Below are 20,574 nucleotides of genomic sequence, written 5' to 3' on the forward strand. Positions count from 1 at the left end.
TCTTGACTTTATAATGATAATTTGCTCTTAGAAATTATTTGAAGTTGGAACATTTGGCACTGTTTAAAAGTACATAAAAGAGCACATACAAAAGATCTCAAGTTCCTGCCTTGAGGAATATACATACCAATTAGAACATAGCAATAGGTAGTACAGGTATTATGCATTAGGGGAAAAAACTATACAAAACGGAGTGATGGATTTAATTTTAGAAAATAATTTTGAGTCATTTGTGGAAAATATAATTTAAGAATGAATGAAAATATAATGAAAAACCAGTTCTAAATGCAGTGTCAGAACACAAGGTCATAAGTGGGAAACCAATATAAAAGCTGTATTAGGGAGGGTGAGTCACTGCCCACACAAAAGGGAGCAGGGTGGAACTGTGTAGGTCCTTGAAGAAGAAGAATGGCGCTTGAACCTCACAAGCAAGGCATTTGGGTGTTGGCATCCTTTGATTTTTGGGACAGCAGCAGTTACTGAACAGACAGAGGGGGACAAATTACAGGCCTGGAGGCTGGAGATGGTTCTATTGTAGCTGAGGATATAAAAGCCTGAAGAGTGGGCTTCTTCTGGGGAAGAGGACAGAAGGGGCAAGGAGGAGGCATTTGAGTGTGTGCTGGAATGTCCTGGCAAACAACAAGCCAGGGAGCAGGGACTGCTCAGGGACTGTACTAATGAGGGAGAGCCTGAATGGAAGACATAGTCATGAAGGGCCCAAACAGGTTTGGGAGACACAAGGAAGTGAAAGTGCTCCTGGAAGAAGCAGAAGCATTGGGGACAACTGAGAAAGGGCTGGAGGGCAGGCAGACAGGGAAGAGTTGGGGAAAAAATGTGGCTTTTAAAGTACATCTGCAGGATGGCAGTGGCCAGGGAGGGAGTGTGAGCCTGGCAGCTGGCCTCAGGTGGTCCAGGAGGAATCTGACAGGCAGGCAGCATGTGTGGATAGCTGGGGGTAGGAGGCATGGTGGTGACAGCAGTGGGGTGGAGCCAGGTCAGAGGGTAGCAGTGCCACAGAAGTGGTGTGGGATGGGCAGGGACGTGGGCTGTGGTGGAAAGTGCAGTGAAATATGTGGCCGTGGTGGCGTGTTGAGGTCTCTGTTGTGAAGAGTGGTGAGAGGAGAGGCTGCCGGTCTGTGCGTGTGGTACCTACATTCGTTTTTTGAAAGCAGTAATAAAGCCTTAACTAATATTTTGTGATGCAAACACATTGGTGTTCTTGGTGTATGTAATTCATGTTTTTCTTACCAGTCAATAGATTTGTCTTGAAAGTTATAGTTGTGGTGTATGGAAAAATAAATAAACCGGCAACAGCCTGTGACATCAGACCTTTCTTCCTTGTGGGCTTGCTTGCTTGCTATCCTGTGAGTGATAATTTCAGAGGTTTTGGTTTGTTTTGAAATAGTTTCTCAGCATTTGAGTGTTGAGGCTGTTACCAGAATATCTAAGTAGGGGTGGGGTTTGTTCCTTTACTTTTTTTTATGCTCTAAACTCTACCTTCCTGTGCTAAAGGTGAGCAGTGAGCTCAGGAATGGTTTTGGAGATGTTCACCCAGGCCCTTCTTTTTCACAGTCTAACACAGAATCATTTTCTGCATTTGGGTAAATTTCTGTCTATCCTTGGAGTTCTGGAAAACTGCCTTGTACACTGCAGGTGAAGGACTGGCCCAAAGGTTCCAAGTCTTTGATTAAATTGCAAGGAGAGGAGAAGTACATGTATGGAGTAGTTCTGAACAGAGTTATCGGGGTTCATCTTGTGATTCCACAATGTCCTGACCTGCCAAATTCTGAAGCATGCTTTTCATTGTGCTGTTATGAGAGCAAGGTTGACAGGGCTGGTAAAATAGGCTTTGAAATTGTATTTATAAGGAGTGGATGGGATGTTTGTCTCTTTTAGGTGATACACTGCAGTGATGTTCCGCAGAGATAGTTCAGCACTTCATACCAAAATAAGCCAGACCAACAGGCAGCTGAAAGATTTGATTTCAGGTTTAGTTTCTTTTCTCCTAACTGGAAGGTTTGAAATCCAGAAAAAGTTATCTTGTGCTTTGTATTCATTTGACATACCAGACTATTATTTTCTTCCCTTTGTGTTTAAAGAAGTAAATGAATGAAAAGAGGAGAAAAGTAGTTACTTCACTATGCAAATCAACTCATGTTTTATGGTTATGCCTCTTTTATTGTACTGGCAGTGCATGTTTGCTTTTCTGTGCTGGCAGGGACAGGCCAGTACAAGATTCAGTGTATTTCGAAGTTGGATTTATCACATATGTAATGGAAGTGGCTTTTAATGATAATAACTGCAGAAAACTCTAAAATTAACTGTTGGAGTAATGAAGCAACAGCTGATGTCTCATCTTTAAAACTACTGGTGAACTTAGGAACTTTTGATCCTTCTGAACTGCTAGCAGTCATCCGTCTTACTGCTATGTGTAAGATAAACTCATCATCCCAAATTACACTTGTGGATGGACTGATCTTCGGGGGTACTGTGTACTTCAGTGTAAAGAAGGTGAAATGAAGGTATTTCTAAGGCACTGGCTATCCACAAACTGTCCTCTGCCAGTTTGGGACTGGTGGTGTCATGGAGCCAAAGCTGTGTGCGATTCAAGCAGCACAGTAGGTTGTGAGTCTCAGCTGGTGTAGAGCAACCTTCAGCTTGGGTGGTGAGGGATCTCTGAAGTGCAGTGTCTTCATCTTGGCCTGGGCACAGTCTGCCTGCTTGACATTCAGAAATGTTGCAGAGAATGGAAAAACTGTGATTGAAAGTCTTAATGAATTACCTGCTTAAGTTCTTAAGAAGTTTAAAAAAGCTTCCTAAAATAGAGCTTGTCCATGCTGTTTCTGCTTCTCAAGAGCTTACAGTGAAATACTTTATATATATATATATATATATATATATATACACACATACACATATATATCTTTACACATGCATATCTCTACACACAGAGAGAAAAAAAAAGTAGCCCAACATCTGCAAATGAGGTTTTGCCAGCTGTGTGTTTTGCGAATGTTGTGTTGCTTCTCAGTGCTATCTCAGAAGGTAATATTTAACAGAATGCTTTTATGGTGTATTGCATATGATTATTCCTCCTCATATTTCAGGGCACAGTTCCTCTCCCTTTCCCCTCTGCCCTATCTGTCCCACTCCTTCTCTCTTCCCCCCAATTTTTTTTCCCAATGCACTCTTTTTGCTTTTGTTTCACTGCTTTATAATTCCTTTATAATACTGTGAAGGAGGAAGAAGTAAGCAAACAAATTGGTGGTGTTACTTTAGAAATAATTTTTCTTACAGTAAGGCATTAGTAGTTAATCAAAGCACAGTGCTGCAATTCTCAGTCTGTTAAGAGGTTAACGCTTGGCAACGCTTCTATTTATAAGGTAATGATTTTACTGTTGCAGTTTGAGCAGTAGGATATATTAGGTATAAGTGAAATTAATTTATTACCTTGAATTTCTTAATTCTTCACACAGCTTATCTTGCAGCAGTGGCCCATAGAAATAATATTTACCTTCCATTGACCTGGTGAACACATGTAAACTTGTTTGGTATTAAACATGCAGCTTTTTGCATTTGAGGTCTGCTATGGACAAGTTACAGCGCTGTGTGAGGCTGCTAAAGCACTGAAGTTTGTTCCTTGCTGGTGCAATTGTTAGTGGTGACAGAGTGGAATTTGGGTGGGCACTCAGGGCAAGGTTGCTTCATGTAACTTTTGCTGGGGTAGGAAATCAACAATTCAAAATGTTTACCTTCAATTTTGCTGATGTTTTTCTTGCATTCAGGTCTTGATGTACACAGCACAAAGGCATTCCAGTTCTAGTTAGCGGTGCAGCTTCTGAATTGATACAAATTGATTTCATGGCACTGTGTGCACTTACGGTGGCTGAGGATGTGGTTTGTGTGTCGCTTGCATTGATGGGGCAAACGAAAGAGGCAGCAAGAAGGGGTGGGTATGTGTCTGTGTGTGCCATATACTGCACTCCTGCGTTTTCTGCCAGCTGATGATCCAGTCCCTGTTCTTCTATACAGATAATGTAAAAATTGCAATAAACCTATGTATGTCCTTGTCATGACACTGCAAATAAAAATAGGTACTTCTAAATTCTTTTGCTGTTTTAAGATATAAAGTGAGCTTGAAACAGAGCATATTAAGAGAAAAATACCCCACCCGTACAGTTTGAAATCAGCCCCCACACTGAAGATTAAAATGGCCATTTTACAACTCCGTGTAAATTTGTCTGCAGTGGAAACCCTAACAAGATCATTAAATATAAAAGCACTATTGGATGCTGGGAAAATACTGTGCTGCCCATATATATATATGCATCTCCATAGACATGCATGAATAGACAGCATCAATGCCATCGATTTGAATAAGGAGGTAATACACAGGATTGAGGTGACTTTGCTTGTAACTGACTTACTTTTTTATTTGAAACTATCAGAACTGTAAATGTTTCAACTTCTAAATCTTAGATTTTGGGAATAATAGGCCACTAAAGTAACTCCCTTGGTGGGTGTGGCCAAATAGGAAAACATTACTGTTACACTGAAGTAAAATGGAGGGGTTTTTTGTTGTTATCACTGCGGTTTTTTAAGGTGGTCTTTTTATTTTTTTTTGGTTTTTTTTGTTTTTTTAGGTAACCTAAGTTGATGCTTATTTTCAGAATTAATGATGCTGTTGCAGCGTGTCAAAATAAGAGCTTTTGACTTGCCAATATATATCAGTAATGACCCTAGGAAAAGAAAAATCACATCTGCACTGGTGCAGTTCTTGGCTTTTCTAGGGCTGATCAATAATCACATTGTGCATTCATTCCCACTAGCCCCCACCCTGCAGGGTGAACTTTAACTACTAAGTCTTTACATTTCGAAAAAAGGACATAGACTGCCTTTTACGTTACTAGTATCAGTTTCAGTGTTTCTTTTGGGTCTAATCTACTGTTACCCATCAAAAAAATCAGTAAGTTTTTGGTTTTTTAAATTTATTTATCTGTAATTTTTCAGGAGAGCTTTTCTCTTCTGCCTTCTTCTGCTGTGCTGAGAGGTCTGGGTAGAAACTGGGCTCAGGATGCTGAGGTTTGCTGTGGTTGTACTATTTAAATGGGTCCTCTCTTGATTGTGTTGTAGCATCTGACAATGACAATGGGAGAACAACAGTTTCAGGGCCTCGTGTCTGGATGGTAACGCAGCTGCTGCAATAAAGTCTTGTTATGGTTGACCAGTCACATTTGGACAGTTATTTCTAATTAGAAGTTCTTATTTACGTTGCATTAGAAAATAGTTCGAAGCAAGCTGGTGGATGTTTGGGTGAAGTTAGTTCATTTTCTCCTCCTTGCCTTGAAAGATTAATGTTGCTTTTTGTTTTGTCCTGCAGCCAGAATAAGTAGCCTTGAAAAAAATCTTACTGTTAAAATAAGCTTTTTTTTTTCTTTTCTTTTTTTTTTTTTTTTAATATAATGTAATGGTCTCCAGCAACTGCTGTAAAATAAAGGATTATTGTGAGTTGTTCTGTCAGTGTTAGACATCACCAATAGTTTTAAGTCTTGTGATGGCATTTTGTGATTTCTGCATTGTTGGGGTTTTTTTCCATGAAAGTACCAGTGTTAGTGGTTCCCTTTTATTCATTTCTTCATATTAGGGGGAAATGTAGTTTGTTCATAATGGATTATTGATTGGTCTGTGAACAGCAGAAGCCCCAAGGCCTTGTCATCAATGGTACTTACTCTCCCAATAGTGAATGCATCGCTTCATGCAGCCATTCGCAACCTCAGTCTGTAGAATATAAGCCCGTAATTGTTACTCTTGTGCAGCACAGTTTTTAGGGAGAGGAACTCTTCATTGTCATTATGGGATTTTCCCCCTCAATTTGTTCAAAGAATGGTCCCTTTGTTTTGGTAGCAAGATAAAGCTTGTCCTGGATGTTAATGATACATTTCAATTCATTGCTTAGAATACTACAGTGTAACCAGTAAAGTACATTTCTTTGTCTCTCAGAAGACAAACACGCACAGTACACTAAAACACAAAGTATGTACTGAGTGGGTGACAGCTCTGTGTTTCTCAACGTCCCCTGTAGCAGTGTGAAAACAAACTTCCCCCCACCCCCAGCTTTGCTCCTGAACTGATTCCTGAGGACCCACAATAAAATCTGGGTTACGGAGCTTTTGTTGACTTCATTTTGAGAGCGATCACCCCGTTGCAAATTCTTACCTCCAGCTTTTTCAGCATTAGTGTTTTTTACCTTTATTTCATGGATTCCTTCCTCTGCTAAGGGTGTGGCACCAGTTGGGAAAGGCCTGACTCTGCTTTCCTGGCTGCTGCTCGGAAGCCTGCTGCAAAATGTCATTAGCTCATGGAGGGAGAAAGACACAAAAACACATGATGTATTTGGAGAAGCTCAAAATAATATCTCAGGGTTCAGACAGCAAACTTTGCAAATGGGAAGAGCTTTACCAGCTGCAGGGGAAGGCTGGTTGAAAATAATTAAACAAAAAACGTTTTGAAAAATGCTGCCCAAGGATTTTAAAAGCCTGGGTGGAAATAGATTAATAGAAATTTCTTGTTTGTTTTTCCAGAAGCTTTTTATTTTTCCTTTTAGGCCTGTGTCAATTTTGGCGTGCTTCAACAGACTTTAGGAGGTCTGTTGTCCAGATTGCTACTTCTGATAACTGAATGCATTTGGAAAATTTGCCAGTCTTCTGCAACTGGCTTGGGATTTTTGGATAGGTTTGTGCTGGATTAGTTTGGGTTACTCTCAAAAAATGCACTTAGAACTATGCTGCCTTTACCTTTGTAGGCTGTGCAATGCCAGAATTTCCTGCAAATTCAGGTATAGGCTTATTGTTTAAAGATAAGCTCGTTCTTCTGTGCTCTGGTGCAGTCTGTGGTCCATAGTCTGGTGATACGGTCTATAAGAGGCATTTGGGTAGGACTGGTGTGTAGATGAGGATGGCAGGATTGAGCCTTTAGTCAGGGCAGTGGACTGATGAGCCCCGTGGGATGTGGCTGCTCAGAAGAAGCCATGTCGCCTCACAAAGTGAGGAGGAGGAGGGTGTGCAGGTGGAGCAAGGCTGGTGTGTGTTGGAGGACAGAGTCTGTAGCCTAGGGAGAAGACACGGAGGGGGGAAAGGTCTCTGTGGTTCAGTGAGCTTGAAGGCTGGTGGGGCAGCTGTACAACGTTGTGCCTTTTGTCCCCTCTCTTCCTGCACTTCGCTCTCGCCTGGCGTCTTTGCCCTGAATGGCAAAGCCTGTTTGGCTCTGAGGCCACCTGAGCCTTCTCAAATCAGCAGAGAGCCTCTCTCCAGGTTGCTGTTCTTCAAAAACACAACTTCCTCAAATTCACCTAGATATTTACATGCTGTGTCCTATCATTTCATCATCTAGAGGGAATTTCAGTAAGATATTTTTCAACATGATCATGCCTCCCATAGGTTTTCTTTTTTTGTTTAAAGTCCTTGTTGCTCTTGGCAGAGGAACATGGGAGTGTGATTGCACTGTATGTTCAAACCTCTTGGAGATGAGAAGAGTGATTATTTCTCGGTGCATTTATCTTTCACATGGGACTTAAAATGCACCAAGACTGAAAGCAGTTTGTTTTAAAAGATACACTGTGCTATTTCAGTAGGTGTCTGTAGCTTCCCAAATTGTATTTTCTTCTTTATTCATTACTGAAGAGTTTTCCCTTCTTGCCACTATAAATCATGCAGTATGATTTTAAAAATCTTATTTAAATGAGGAGAAATTTAAAAGAAATATATAGTTTGCTTGTTCTGTGTTGGAACAGGAATAATTTTCTGTGTTTTTCTTTGTCTGCACTGCACAGCATATTTGTATGTAAGAAATGAATTTGCAATTACTTTTCCAGTGTGGTAACTTTTAAATTATTTTTGTCTTAATTTATCTTCCCCCCACTTTTCCTGGGTTGTTTATTTTCAATTTCTCTTTTTATTAATTGTTTTCCAAGAGGCACAAAAGGTCCTTAAGAGGCTGTGTCTTTCCTTTGAGGACCTGTGGGCAGTCCTCAATACCTGGTCCTCTTCCAGAGTATGAAGGTGGGATGAAGAGAAGAGTAATATGTATTTCAGAGTGTTCCTGTGTTATACAAAGTGCTCTTTCCCTGTACTTCTGTTCATTGCAAGGCTAAATGAGGATCTTGCAGAAGTTATGAGGGTGATGCAGCCATGCACCAGGGTACCTGTTGAGCTGCCAGCAGGGACCAGCTCCCACAGCCTCCCTGGGAAAGCCATGGATGGGGATGGAAAAGATTCTGGGGCTCTGGTGAGAGCAAGTCACCTTGGTCAAATGTGCTTTCTCTGAAAGGAAACAACTCTGTCCAAATTAGTTTTAAAAACCAAAGGAATTTTGATGCCTAAATGTTCGAAATAGAGTAGATTCTGGCAACTACTTGCTTTAAGCATGTAGGAAAGCTTGTTTTCCCTTTGGGGCCACCAGGGGAATAAAACAAAGTTGGTTTTTATTTGTTCCCATGTGGGTCAAGGCAAAGAATCTAGTGAGGCAATGGTGCAGGAAGAAACCTTATAACTAAAATATTTGGCTGTGCAAAAGCATTTATTTCTCAGCACACCACCCATCCTGGTTTTCAGGCTTTGTTCATTTTTCTCTTCCATCTTGCTTTGCTTTATATACCAAACTTGTGTGTAAACAGTGATGATAAGTGTATATTAAACGGGCTGAAAATGCCTCATGGATACTGGCCAGCTGCTTCTTACACAAACTGCTGATTCCTAGTTCAACAAAATAAACTGAATCTAGTTCCTATGCCCCTTAGAGTATCACAGCTCCCCCAATTAGCTGGATGGCATTTGGCATAGACTGCAGTGCCATTGAGACACACAAAATATTTTTAAAGACTATATATTAATTTATGGTTTACATTCACTTGTGTTTTCTTATGGCTTGCCTCTGTGCTGGTGGGGGTTTCTGTGCTGTGACAGTCTGGCAGGAATCTGCAGGCTGGGTGTGACTCTGCTGTGGATTCTGTGTGATGGGCCAGTGCTGTGGAACTGCAGGGTGAGCTTGGACCAAAGCAGTGAAGGGCTGCTGCTTATCACCTGAAACACTTTCAGTCGCCTGGAGGTGGCTGCATTCCATGTGTGCTGATAGAGAATCATTTCAGAATACTTGAAAATTTTGAAATTATTTCAAAATACAACTTTTTAAATCATCACAGCCGGAAAGGACCAAAGATAACTATGGCAAAATTTTACTCCTAATGAAAGAGTGACTAGTATTGTTCGATTTACCAGTTGTCTTCCATCCATTGTGCTGTTTTTGATGTTTAGTATTTAATCCCAAGGTAAAAATTATTAAGACAGAATGTTGTTTTCTATTATTAGGATGTGTTACCAGTGTTTTTCCCTTTTTTTTAAGTTCAGTTTTCTAAATTGAAGCTTTTTTCCAAAGTTGTAATTTTATTTACTACTTTCCAATGAACCAGCTTTGCTGTTCTGCAGAGAGACCCCTCTGGAAGAATTACTTCTAAGTAGCCACTCAAATGATATGAGGAGGAAGAAGTGAGTTGTTTATATATTTTACCAAAGCCAAAGATTGACCTCCACGTACTGTGTAAAGCAAGCTCAGATTGGGTGAGCACCCTTCATCCCCCTAGAATTTTGTCTGTGGAATATCAGAACTTGAAATTTTGTGAGTCTTGGGTGTGCATGAGTTCAGATAATTCAAATCTAGGAATACTTTATTCCAACTTTTAAGTCACAGATTGCAGTGCATTGGGCAAGATTAACTAATAAAGATAAAAAAATTCTCAGAATATTTTTGTGAAGATGATAACACTTCCATTAAGTATTTTAGACTAATAAAATTATTCAGTAGTTTTTAAGTCTGACATTTTCCCCCCTCAGGCCTAATTTAATACAGGACTAGGGGGATCTCCTGTGAGTGGCTAATACCCTTCTTACAAGTAATGCTTTCTTCATAGCCTCATTTTCATAACTAAGTTTCATTAATAAAAATGCTATAAATAATTAAAGTGAAATATGTCAAGACTAAGCCCAGGGAATCTGTGGCCAAGTAAACAAAGGGACTCCGAAGCTTTGGATCTACATGTGCTTGGGCTGCTGTACAGCATTCTTCTCTAAGCTTGGCTCTTAAAGCTCTTTTGAACTTTCAGACAGGAAACACTGCAGAAAGTTGAATTAAAATGGGCCCTACATTTTAAAATAAAAAAAAAGTTGTTAGTCTAAAAATCAGCCTGCCAATAGAAGCAATATCCTCACTGTGTAAGCTGTAGAAAATTAAGAATGTAGAAAACAATGTATAAAATACATGAAAAAAATTTGTTCCCAAAGCTTTATATTTTTTTTTCTGAAATGTTGTGGAACATTTCAGAAGAAGCTGTTGCTTGCATTTAGCATGGTATACTTGAACCTGGTGTTTCTTTTTATGATTTAATGTCTTTTAGGTTAAATCTTTGATTATAAGACAATATGGGTTGTTACTTGGCAGTTTTAGGTTTGTGGGTCAGATATGTAAAGGTGTTACTCTAAGTCGTTTCTTCCATTAATGGGCAATATAAACTTGTATTTTCTGTGTGGTGTGTTTGTACCTTCTGGTGCAGCCACAATTTAAGTGGCTGACATCCTTTTTTCACCCAGGAAGTTTCTTCTGAGGCTGTCTCTGTTTGATTTTAAATGACTAATTTCAAAGATTAGTTTAGATTCTGTACTTTGTAAACTTCCTGCTCATACGGACTTCTGAATTTGAGATACCTGTTTTTTAATAATAAAAAAATGCTTCATTCAAGAAATGAAATTGCTTTTGTAACTCATCCCTTAAATGTTATTGTCAGATCTCTGAGGAAAAGGTAGTTTGGGTTTGATGCTGTTTGAGAACTCCTTAACATGCTAAATGGCTGCTAGATATGCTGAAAATCCAGCCCAGAAATGAATGTCTTGTTGCAAATAAGAAGGCGAGATTAAATTAAATGTAATGAAATTCTTCTGTAGTCCGTAACTGAGATGAGCATTGCAACAGTCTTGCTTTTTGTTTAGCTCCTGCTGGTGGTGTGGTTAGACTGGTTATTTACGTATTGAAGAGACTCCGAGGTGAATACAGTGAGAAATCTTAAAATTTGCAGCTGTAGATCTGTAGCTCTTTGTTGAGTCATAGATGTCAAATGATGGATGTGGGAATATGTGGTCTCATTAGTGCTCTGCATATTTTTAGCTACATTTTAAGAAGCTGATGTTTTCTTAATGTGGCAATAGATCAGTTCTCTTCATTAGAGAATGCTGTGTTCTTTGATCTTAGTCATGTGGTGTTTGTAGTCCTTAATGAGGGTAGGAAGGGGGGAAGATTTTGTTTTACAGTGTAGTAATTGGAAAAGAAACAGCCTATGTGGATTTTGATCATTGTTTTTTGCTGTATACAAGGTGCTGGTATGCTTCATCTTGCACTAAGATACCAACCCTTGGATTTATTCATGAAGAGATACAAAAATATTTAAACTTTTATTAATCTGCTCTGTTAATCAGAGTTTTTTCTTGTTTTGTTTGTTTGTTTATAGTTAAAATTCCATTTCATTGAGGTGGGTGGTGGTGTCATTTCCTGTGTGTCATGTTGACATAAATCACTCACATTTGAGGTAATTTGATAGCTACATTATCACTTTGCTTTGTTAGTTTGAGATTGAAATTTATACTTGGAGGGTCTTTTTAGTTCACTGTCCAGCAGGAAATAACTTTTAGTTTTCATGAGTGCTTTGTCAGGCTCTGCATTCTTGTTTGCTCTGTAATCAAAGTACTGAGCGTCCTCAGCCTTTGCGCCTTTCTGTGCCTGCCACTTCAAGCACAGCCGAGCTGTCTGAGACACAAAGTAATGCAGTTGCCAGCAGGAATATGATACTTACTAAAGTCTCCAGGAAAGCCTTTTATCTTTGGCAAGTAAGTATTTTACATGAAATTACACATGCTGGAAAAGCCACAGATTTAAAGTGTAATAACCCCCACAAGAAATGTTTTCCTCATTTAAGGTGTATTTTTAGCCACTTCTGCCTGGTTTTAAAACAAAAAATATTTTTGAAGTTTGCGCTTCGTTCAAGACACTGATGTCAGTGTATGGAAATGAGTATTTGCTCTTTTATGGAATTTACTTATTTAGTAATTATGCTTGTCATTGAAGTCTAGAATATCAACAAAAAGAGAAGCTACTGCCTTTTGGTGCAATAGATTGTCATATGGTGCGCTTCTGAGTGCGGAGTGAGTGATGGAAGCCGTTGAATTCAAAACATGAACAGGTTTGAATATATTTAAGAATCTGTACATTTGTATGATTTTGTTCTTGTTTCAGGTGATCTATGCCTTCTGCTTACAAAGCACACAGAAATAAATTGGTGCTGTGGACTCTGTGGAGCGGCTGAAAGAAACATTACCCTGAGAATGAAGCATTAGAACGCCTCTCTGCAGAACCGTATGATTGAGAACGCGGTCCAGCCCTCCTCTGCTGCCAGACATGCTTTTGTCCTCCTGCCCCGCTTACCCCCTGTTGCAGTAATACCGATGGATCGTAGCAGAGAGGCAGAAATGGAGTTACGGAGATCCTCCAGCCCTGGCAAGCTAAGCAAGAATGACGTGGATGCTGACAAGACCATGTGCCACAGCTGTTGCATCTGCGGTAAAAGTTTCCCTTTTCAGAGCTCCCTGTCACAGCACATGAGGAAGCACACAGGTGAGAAGCCCTACAAATGCCCTTACTGTGATCACAGAGCTTCCCAAAAGGGCAACCTGAAGATTCACATCCGCAGTCACAGGACAGGCACTTTAAGTCAGGGGCACGAGGCAGAGATGGGAGAGGCGCAGCTGGGGGAGATGGGCGTTTCAGAGGGCCTTGGCGGGTGCACCAGCCCCACTAAAAGTACGTCTGCCTGCAACAAGATCTTGAACGGTACCACTCAGGTTGATAGCAGCAAGATCTTGTTGAGAAGCAGCAAGAAGGAGGTCACAGAGATGGCACCAGCCGAGGAGGATGACAAGCTGACCTCTTACCAGTGCACCTTCTGCAAAAACAAATTCGAAAGGAAGAAGGACCTGGAGCAGCACCTGCACCAGGTCCACAAACCGTTCAAGTGCAGGTTGTGCAGCTACATGACCCTGAGGGAGGAGACGCTGTTAAACCACATAGAGAAAGACCATATAACAGCTCAGGTCCCCAATGGGGAGACCTACACCGAGAACTGCAAGAGCGAGCTGAATGTGGGCGAGTTCCCGTGCGAAGTCTGTGGTCAGACCTTTAGTCAAACCTGGTTCCTGAAAGCTCACATGAAAAAGCACAGGGGGTCGTTTGATCATGGGTGCCATATTTGTGGCAGGAGATTCAAGGAGCCCTGGTTTCTCAAAAACCACATGAAGTCCCATGGCCCCAGGTCTGGGAGCAAAAACAAACCAAAAAATGATTTGGATCTGATTGCCACTATCAATGATGTGATACAAGAGGAGACAATTGTGACCGGACTATCTCTGTATGAAGTTTGCACCAGGTGTGGAAATCTGTTTACAAATATGGAAAGCCTGAAAGTGCATAATGCTGTTCACTACCGTGTGCAGCCGGGCAGCACCGGGGATAAAGCTGAGGGCTTGACTGATGGGAGCCTGAGCTCCTCGGTAACCAAGCAGTTTTTCTTGCAGTGTCTCAATCTACGGCCATCTGTAGGGCTGGATAGAGTTACGAGAGGACAGCCTGGGAAAAGAGTAGCTGAGCTGGATCCGGTCAGTAGCTACCAAGCTTGGCAGCTGGCCACCAAAGGAAAAGTAGTAGAGCCCTCAGAGTATGTGAAGTATGTGGGATGGGATGAGGCCCTGGCAGATGCAGACGTGACTTACGACAAGGATAAGAGGGAGTATATCCTTGTCAACCAGGAGAAGCGCAAGCGAGACCAGGACTCACCCAGCAACCCCAAGAAGAAGAGCTGCACCAGTGGGCGCCTGGAGAAAACGGGCAGTGTCCCGGCGGGGGAGAGCTGCCCACTTGCCCCAGGGGATCTAGACTATCGCCCTGCCTCGCGGCAGAGCCGGCGCGCCACCCAGAACAAGTCCACTGAGTGCTTTGAGTGCGGGAAGATCTTCCGCACCTACCACCAAATGGTGCTGCACTCGCGGGTGCACCGCAAGGAGCGGAGGAGCTGCAGCGAGGGCGGGACGGCCGCCCAGCCGGACCGCTACGGCTCCAGCAGTGAGGAGGGGGACTCGGGGTCCGTCAGCGGGCCCAGCACCCCTGGCTCTGCATCCGCCCCGGAGGACTCGGCCACCTCTGGCTTGGGAGAGGAGGGGGCTGAGGAGAGCTCGGAGGAGGGAGCAGCCAATCCCTTGCTAGGTAAGATCGCTCCCAGCTTTGCCCTAGTAATTATTGCTGGTCCTTGTGTCTCCTGGTCTGGGACACAGCGATGACCAGAGGGAAAAACATTTGAAAGCGTGCGAGAGGTCTTAGAGACCTCGTGTCCGCTGCTTGTCTCAGTGTGGCAGTTCCTTTCTGGTGCAGGTAATAAAAGCGAGATGACGTTTTTGTAATGTACCGGTGAACTTGTATTTGGTGAAGGACACCTGAGAAGTATTTTAGTTGCCTATAGTAACACTGTAGGATATTCAGGATAGCCCCCTGGATGTCTTGGGGGCTGTTTTTCCACAATTCACTGGCATCCTGTGCAGTGTTCTGCCTGCAGTGTACAGGTGTAGCCTGCGTAGCATAGCCCCAAAGCACATAAACTTGTTAAAACACCAGCGTGAGAGGAGTCTCTCTCCTCTTCTCCGCTTCACTTCCCAAATTGTGTTTATAACTCCAAAGGCTATAATTAATCTCTCTGGATTAAAGCGGTCCTTTGAGCCCAATGCTACTAAATGGAACAAATTATTCTCCAAATAGCAGCAAAGTAAATATTTAAAAGAACACCATTAAGCACTTTCGTATCTTTTTTTTTTTTAATCCTTTATTTTTGTTGTTCACCATGCTTTGTTTATAATACCCTTTTAGAAATGTGAGATTAACCATTCTTTCCTTACTAGCCCTTCTGCTGGTTTTTGTTTGTTTTCTGTTTGGTGAACAAAAACGGCTTCCTCTCATTTTCATTCCTTTTGTTGTGAAGAACATAGTTATCTATAGAGTTAAACTCATTTTCAAGACCATCGTGGATGAAGTAATCTCCACCATTGTGGAAGAGAGTGGGTTTATTCAATTACCTTGCTCTTTCAGGATATTGTTGCCTTTTCTCCTGGCTTCAGACCCCACAGCAGCAAAGTGACATTTTCCAGACTTGTAAATTGTTACATGTTTTTCATAATATTTTGAAGCAATGGTGGATATATTCAAATTAATCCGAGAACACAATTGTTTTTCTTGCCTTTTCACCTTTCCATACAAAAACAATTCCAGAAAGTCTAATGACAAGCTAGATTCCTACAGATTCTTAAATATTTGCAGTTATGATTACTTGCAAGTTTAAAAGACTCAAAATTTGGCTTTCCCATGTGCTGTTGGATTCTTGAACACTTGAAGTTTCTTTTTGGGTACGTGCCTACTTTGTGTGAAAGTCCATCAGCTGCCCCCTGAGATACTTTGGTACAGCTGACACAAGGTGTGGTGATAAAACTGCAGCTTTGTCTAGAGTTAAGTGGGGCTGCCATGTTGCATCAGTGTAACGTACAGTGCTGTGATCAGAACTGCTGGATGGAAAACCATCTCTCTGCAGTTGGGCTGAAAACACTGCAACACTTCTTCGTATGATGTTCAAATAGGAAAACCATTCTTATATGCTCTCCATATTTTATTTCTAACAAGAAGAGTTGTCTCATATCTCTGTTGTCTCATGTCTTCTGCTTCTTGCCTCAACTCAGGCTTTGAGCCCTTTCTGCAGGACTGAAAGGGGAGAGTTAGTCACAGAGCACTTTGCTCTCCTGGGAATTAAAGTTACTGGCTTAACTGATGCCAGCAACTGGAGACTCACTTCTTTGGGTATCAAATTGATCCTTGTTTGCTTTTACTGTAAAGAAGCACCAAACTGATGGGCCTAGATAATGGCACATTTTGGAAAAGGGATATATTTGCAATGATGGGCTGGGAGGGTGTATAAAAATACAGCATTTTATATTTGCTAACAGCACAGCTGAAGAGCTAATCAAGTGTTTAATTGGCTAATGAGGAACGTTTCAGTGCAAGAGAAATGTTGCCTATTACTAGAGGTTGTTTAACTCAAATCACTGTCTCAATGAAGGGAACATTTTTTACAAATGGCAGGGGTTTTTAATTTGAAAGAAAGTTTAAGGTTTTTTTGCTTATTTGTTTTGTTGTGCTTAAAAGGAGTTTTCATAGGTAAATGTTCAGGACTAAAGTTTCCCAATTGTCTCAGTTTTTTGGTATGGAGGTTTATTGGCACTGCCCTAGGATTGTGTTCTAAGGAACTGGAGTCCTTCTGTCCACCAAGCTGTAAGGTTAATTTTACTCTTTTGCAGATTCTGCTGTAACTCAAGAGGGTTTTTTTTTCCCCTCCCCTATGAACAGTAACTTAATGTGTATGGAATATAGGCCAGATTCTGCCCTCATGTATGTGCTGCAAAAATGAGGTATTCTGGTACGGCCTTGAAGCACATTTTGTCCTAGAATTGCTGTAGTTTGCTATCCTTTGCTGCAGCTTTTTTTAGTTACTCTTCCAGGTGAAGATTTTCCATCAAGAATAGAGCTCCAGCCCCATGGACAGGCTTCCTCCCCAGTGGAGGCTGACAAGCAGGGCTCTCAGTTCCTGTTCCTGAAATTATTTCTACAGTATTATTTTTACTCAGGCCATAATCAGGAAAATTCTGTGCTACTCAAAAGGTTATACAATATCTGTTGGGATTTTTTTTTTGCTTTCCTATCTTTACTCTCTGTTTCCCCCTTTCATGCATTACTATGTTATCCTGTGTCAGAAAAGGGCCTTGAGACTGCCAAGCATTGAATGCTGTGGCCTTGACTGAAAGTATTTCTTTGTGCATTTAATTCTTAATAATCTGAGGAGTGCTGGCACGGGGTCTTGCAGCAGAGAAGCTGGCAGGGCACCTCTGTGGTCACTAGGACCAGCAGGTGTAGGGGCTGAGGCTGGCAGAGGCAGGAAAATACTGACAGGGCTCACTGGGAGTAGAGCAAGAATTGGGGTTGAGAGGCTCCAGGGCAGGCACTCCTTTTAACAGGAATTTGCCCCTGCTGCCTCTGTTGAGTAACATCATGATTTCTCAGGCACCGGGGTGTAGTGTTGCAAAAACAGTTTATCAGCTGCTAGGCTGACTACAAAGTGTGCTTCATCTGGTTGGAGGGAGGGTAAAAACGAGTTTTGTAGAGCTACACATAGTGTACTGTGTGATACCTGTCATGCAGAGATCACACATGAAGTCTGTGCTTTGTGGGACAGCCATGTGGGAAGAGGTTGCTCAGAGCACTTTTGCTTCCTTGAGACCAGACTTTGGATGTTTTTGAGGTATTCCTGCCCCAGGTGAATCTTCATTTTTGTTTATCATTCGAGCCACTTGCAAAACTGTACCTGAATGTTCACCGAGTTGCATCCAAAGCTTTGTGAACCATCTGTAGATTGTTGCTCACCTCTTCCCCAAATTGAGGTTTTTGGCTGGGTTTTTTTAATGATTTTGATTTTTCCCTGAAAGGAACCCCAGAGATATGACTGAGAGAGTAGTGAGGGATTATATATGTGTTGTTAAAAGTGAAAGGAAAACACTGTTTTTATAATCTTTCATCTTCTCACCTAAAATGTAGTTTTAGATATATGAAAGGAATTTGGTGGTTAGTGTTTTTAAGGCATGAGCCCCTTCATTGCCATGGTGGTTTTAGCAGCAAAGGTGTTTGGGTTTGTTATATTAGGCTATATGTCAGTCCTGAAATGAAGAAGGAAGAATAATTTTTGAGGCTGTGACTGCTGTTGGCAGGTAGAAGGATGAAGAAAAGAAGTGAAAAGAATTTTTAAATACCTCTTGGTTCTTGGCAAGCATGGAGTAAAAGCACAGACCTGAGATAGCCCAGCCAATGAGGAAGTGCCATACAGGTGGTGCTTCTTGCATGTAAGTGTCAGTCTGGGCTGGAAGTACATGTAAAAATTAATCTAGGAGGGGAAAACAAAGAAAATGAAAGAAAAAAAAAAAGGACTGTTATATAGGAATAAAGGAGAGGAATGCTGCTTCTAGCATGGCCATGACAAGGAAGGACATCAGGGAAATGACAGGATGTATCACCTTGGAATGCTGCTTCCAGTGAAAACCATCTCGTGTATTCTGTTTCCTTTGTCTCCTGCCTCTACTCTCCCCTCTCTTTGCCTTTTTTCTTCAGTTTTTGTCAGACTCCTCTGATTTTTTGAAATGCTTCAAAAAGGAGAGACTGATTCCCCTGTATTGCACACATTGTTTCTACTGCACTGGCCAGTGCAGGAAGGGGCTGACTGCGAGTGAGGGCTGTTGTGCTGGGCCCTGTACCAGTACTGCTTTCAGCCCGAGAGGTTTGTCACCTGACTGAGGTGGGCACAAGGCTGTGCAGAATGTAAAAAAACTCAAAACAGTGAATACAAAACACACACAGTGTATGTGGCTGTGATCGGTTTACATCAGGCATCACTGTGGTGGCGTGGTGGGACCTGCTTAGAACGTGAGCACCATGAAGGAATGGGATGAGATGAGAGTAAGGTGCAGGGTGGAGAGAAAGGAGAATGGGGGAAGGTGGAGGGAAGCGGGACCTTGGTGAAGGGAGCTGAGCCACAAGATGAGGTTTCAGGGAGGATAGGGGGCTGAAGAGAGGTGTGCAGTGGCACCAGAGTACAGACCCTCCAAAGCATTGCCAGCATGTTGGGTGGCTTGCACTGAATCTCCACAGGCTCATGATGTGCTGTGCTCAGATGGGTCACTCCAAGAGGATTTCCATGTGGAAACCAGAAAGTCTGGACCTCTGTGTTTGTTACATTTCAAAAACTCTTAGAAGAGCATGGCCAGAGACTGATTTAGTATATTTTTTTTTATAAACTGAAGAGACAACTGCCTGTGAATTGCTTACAGGTTATACAGTCTTGGGGATGTAACACATACCATTTATCCCAGGCCTGTTACATGAAAATCCTATATATGTACTGGAATGCTTGAATAGAAACATAACATTAGCAAGTTCTGAGGCAGAAGAATGGGGGAAATTTACGAAGCATAAATTTGGACTTTGTTTTGCTCAGATATGAATTATAACAAGTCTGGGAGCAGAAACTTTCTTGAAAAGTGGAAATGTTTTGATGTAAAATAATTCAAAAGTAAAAGTTGTTTAGAGTTGCTTTAATATTTTAGTAAAGCAGCGAGGCTGTAATTTTTGGGAGAAAAGCAACAATAAGAATAAAACAGCTAAGCAAATGAAATTAGAAAAATAAAAAATGTATAGTAATTCCAGAAAACAGAGCCAGTTCTAGTAAATGTTTTCTGTTGCTAGCATGAGTGTATGGAACAGCTGCCAGTATGCAGTACCAGGATTTCATTGTTCATGCATGGAAAAGTGTTTCTCTGTGTGCAAGGGGAGGTCTGTCCACTATGTAAAAATGAAACATTTTTATTACATATCTTTATTAATTACACTTCAGATGCTTCTCATGCCAGACTCTCACTTACTGTAAATCCCACAGTATTGTGCTGCTAAGGGCAATGCTGTTGGGGCATTTTACACCAAATAAAATCTTGTTCTATATGTATCTTAAGTATGTTTAAGTTATTTAACATGTTTAGTTTGCTGAAGGAGCATATAAAAAACTGGAGAATGTTTCAGTGCTGGACAACTGGTAACTATTGCCCCAGGCTTCCAAGAAATAAGGCAGTTTCAAGAAGGAACAGTGTCTCAGAACAGCGAAGATAAGAGTGTTGTGCTGTGATTACACATTCACCAGTTAATTTGGGCATTGCTGAGGGGTGCTTGTTGCAATACAAAACCCTTTCAGCCTTACCGCTCAAACTAGTTGTTTGGATTCTTAACTCCGGTGAGATCAGTGAAACTCTAGGACTTGGAATTACAAGCAAATTGATGCTTCAAATCATAGGGGAAGTTGGGCAGAGGCAAAGACGCTGTGCTAGCAGTAAGATATCCATTAGATGTTGGTTGGGGCTTAGCAGAGTTCAGCTGTTCCTTAAAGCAAATTTGGACTAGATCCGTTACCTAGTTTGTTACCTACTTTAGGCACATCTAAGAATACCATTTAGAAATTTCTCTTTCCTATCTGCCTTGCTGTAGTGCAAGTCCAATGTAATGGGCTGTAATGATAGTCCAGTTGTGATGCATGCTAGCGAGGCCATGTGCAGTGTGGTACTTTCTCATGATATGAGGTTTCTCTGCTAAACACTGCAGGTTGAACCATCCTTTTTGACCAGCACAGGCTTGTGTATATCTATCTCCGCAGCAGCACTTGTTACTTTTTCCTCCCCTTTGGACTCTTGTACTCTCCTCAGGACTGCAGATGGTATCTCCTACGTGAGTATACACATTCCTGTGGTGTTGCCCTCAACAGTATTTTTTGATTCTATTTGTCTTTAAATGTGGGTTGATCTTAAT

General features: G+C 41.5%; 1 protein-coding gene across 2 annotated transcripts in view; it reads left to right on the forward strand.

The window, feature by feature from the left end:
- ZNF516 (zinc finger protein 516) overlaps positions 1 to 20,574 on the forward strand; it is a 102,052-nt gene that overhangs the window by 30,240 nt on the left and 51,238 nt on the right. For both annotated transcript variants that reach the window (XM_038123638.1, XM_038123645.1), the window contains exon 2: positions 12,331 to 14,349. In XM_038123638.1, coding sequence (XP_037979566.1) covers positions 12,453 to 14,349 — 1,897 coding nt within the window. In that variant the 5' untranslated portion in view covers positions 12,331 to 12,452. The remainder of the gene's footprint in view (positions 1 to 12,330; positions 14,350 to 20,574) is intronic.

Source organism: Motacilla alba, chromosome 2 (genome assembly GCF_015832195.1).
Source record: "Motacilla alba alba isolate MOTALB_02 chromosome 2, Motacilla_alba_V1.0_pri, whole genome shotgun sequence".
NCBI lineage: Eukaryota > Metazoa > Chordata > Aves > Passeriformes > Motacillidae > Motacilla > Motacilla alba.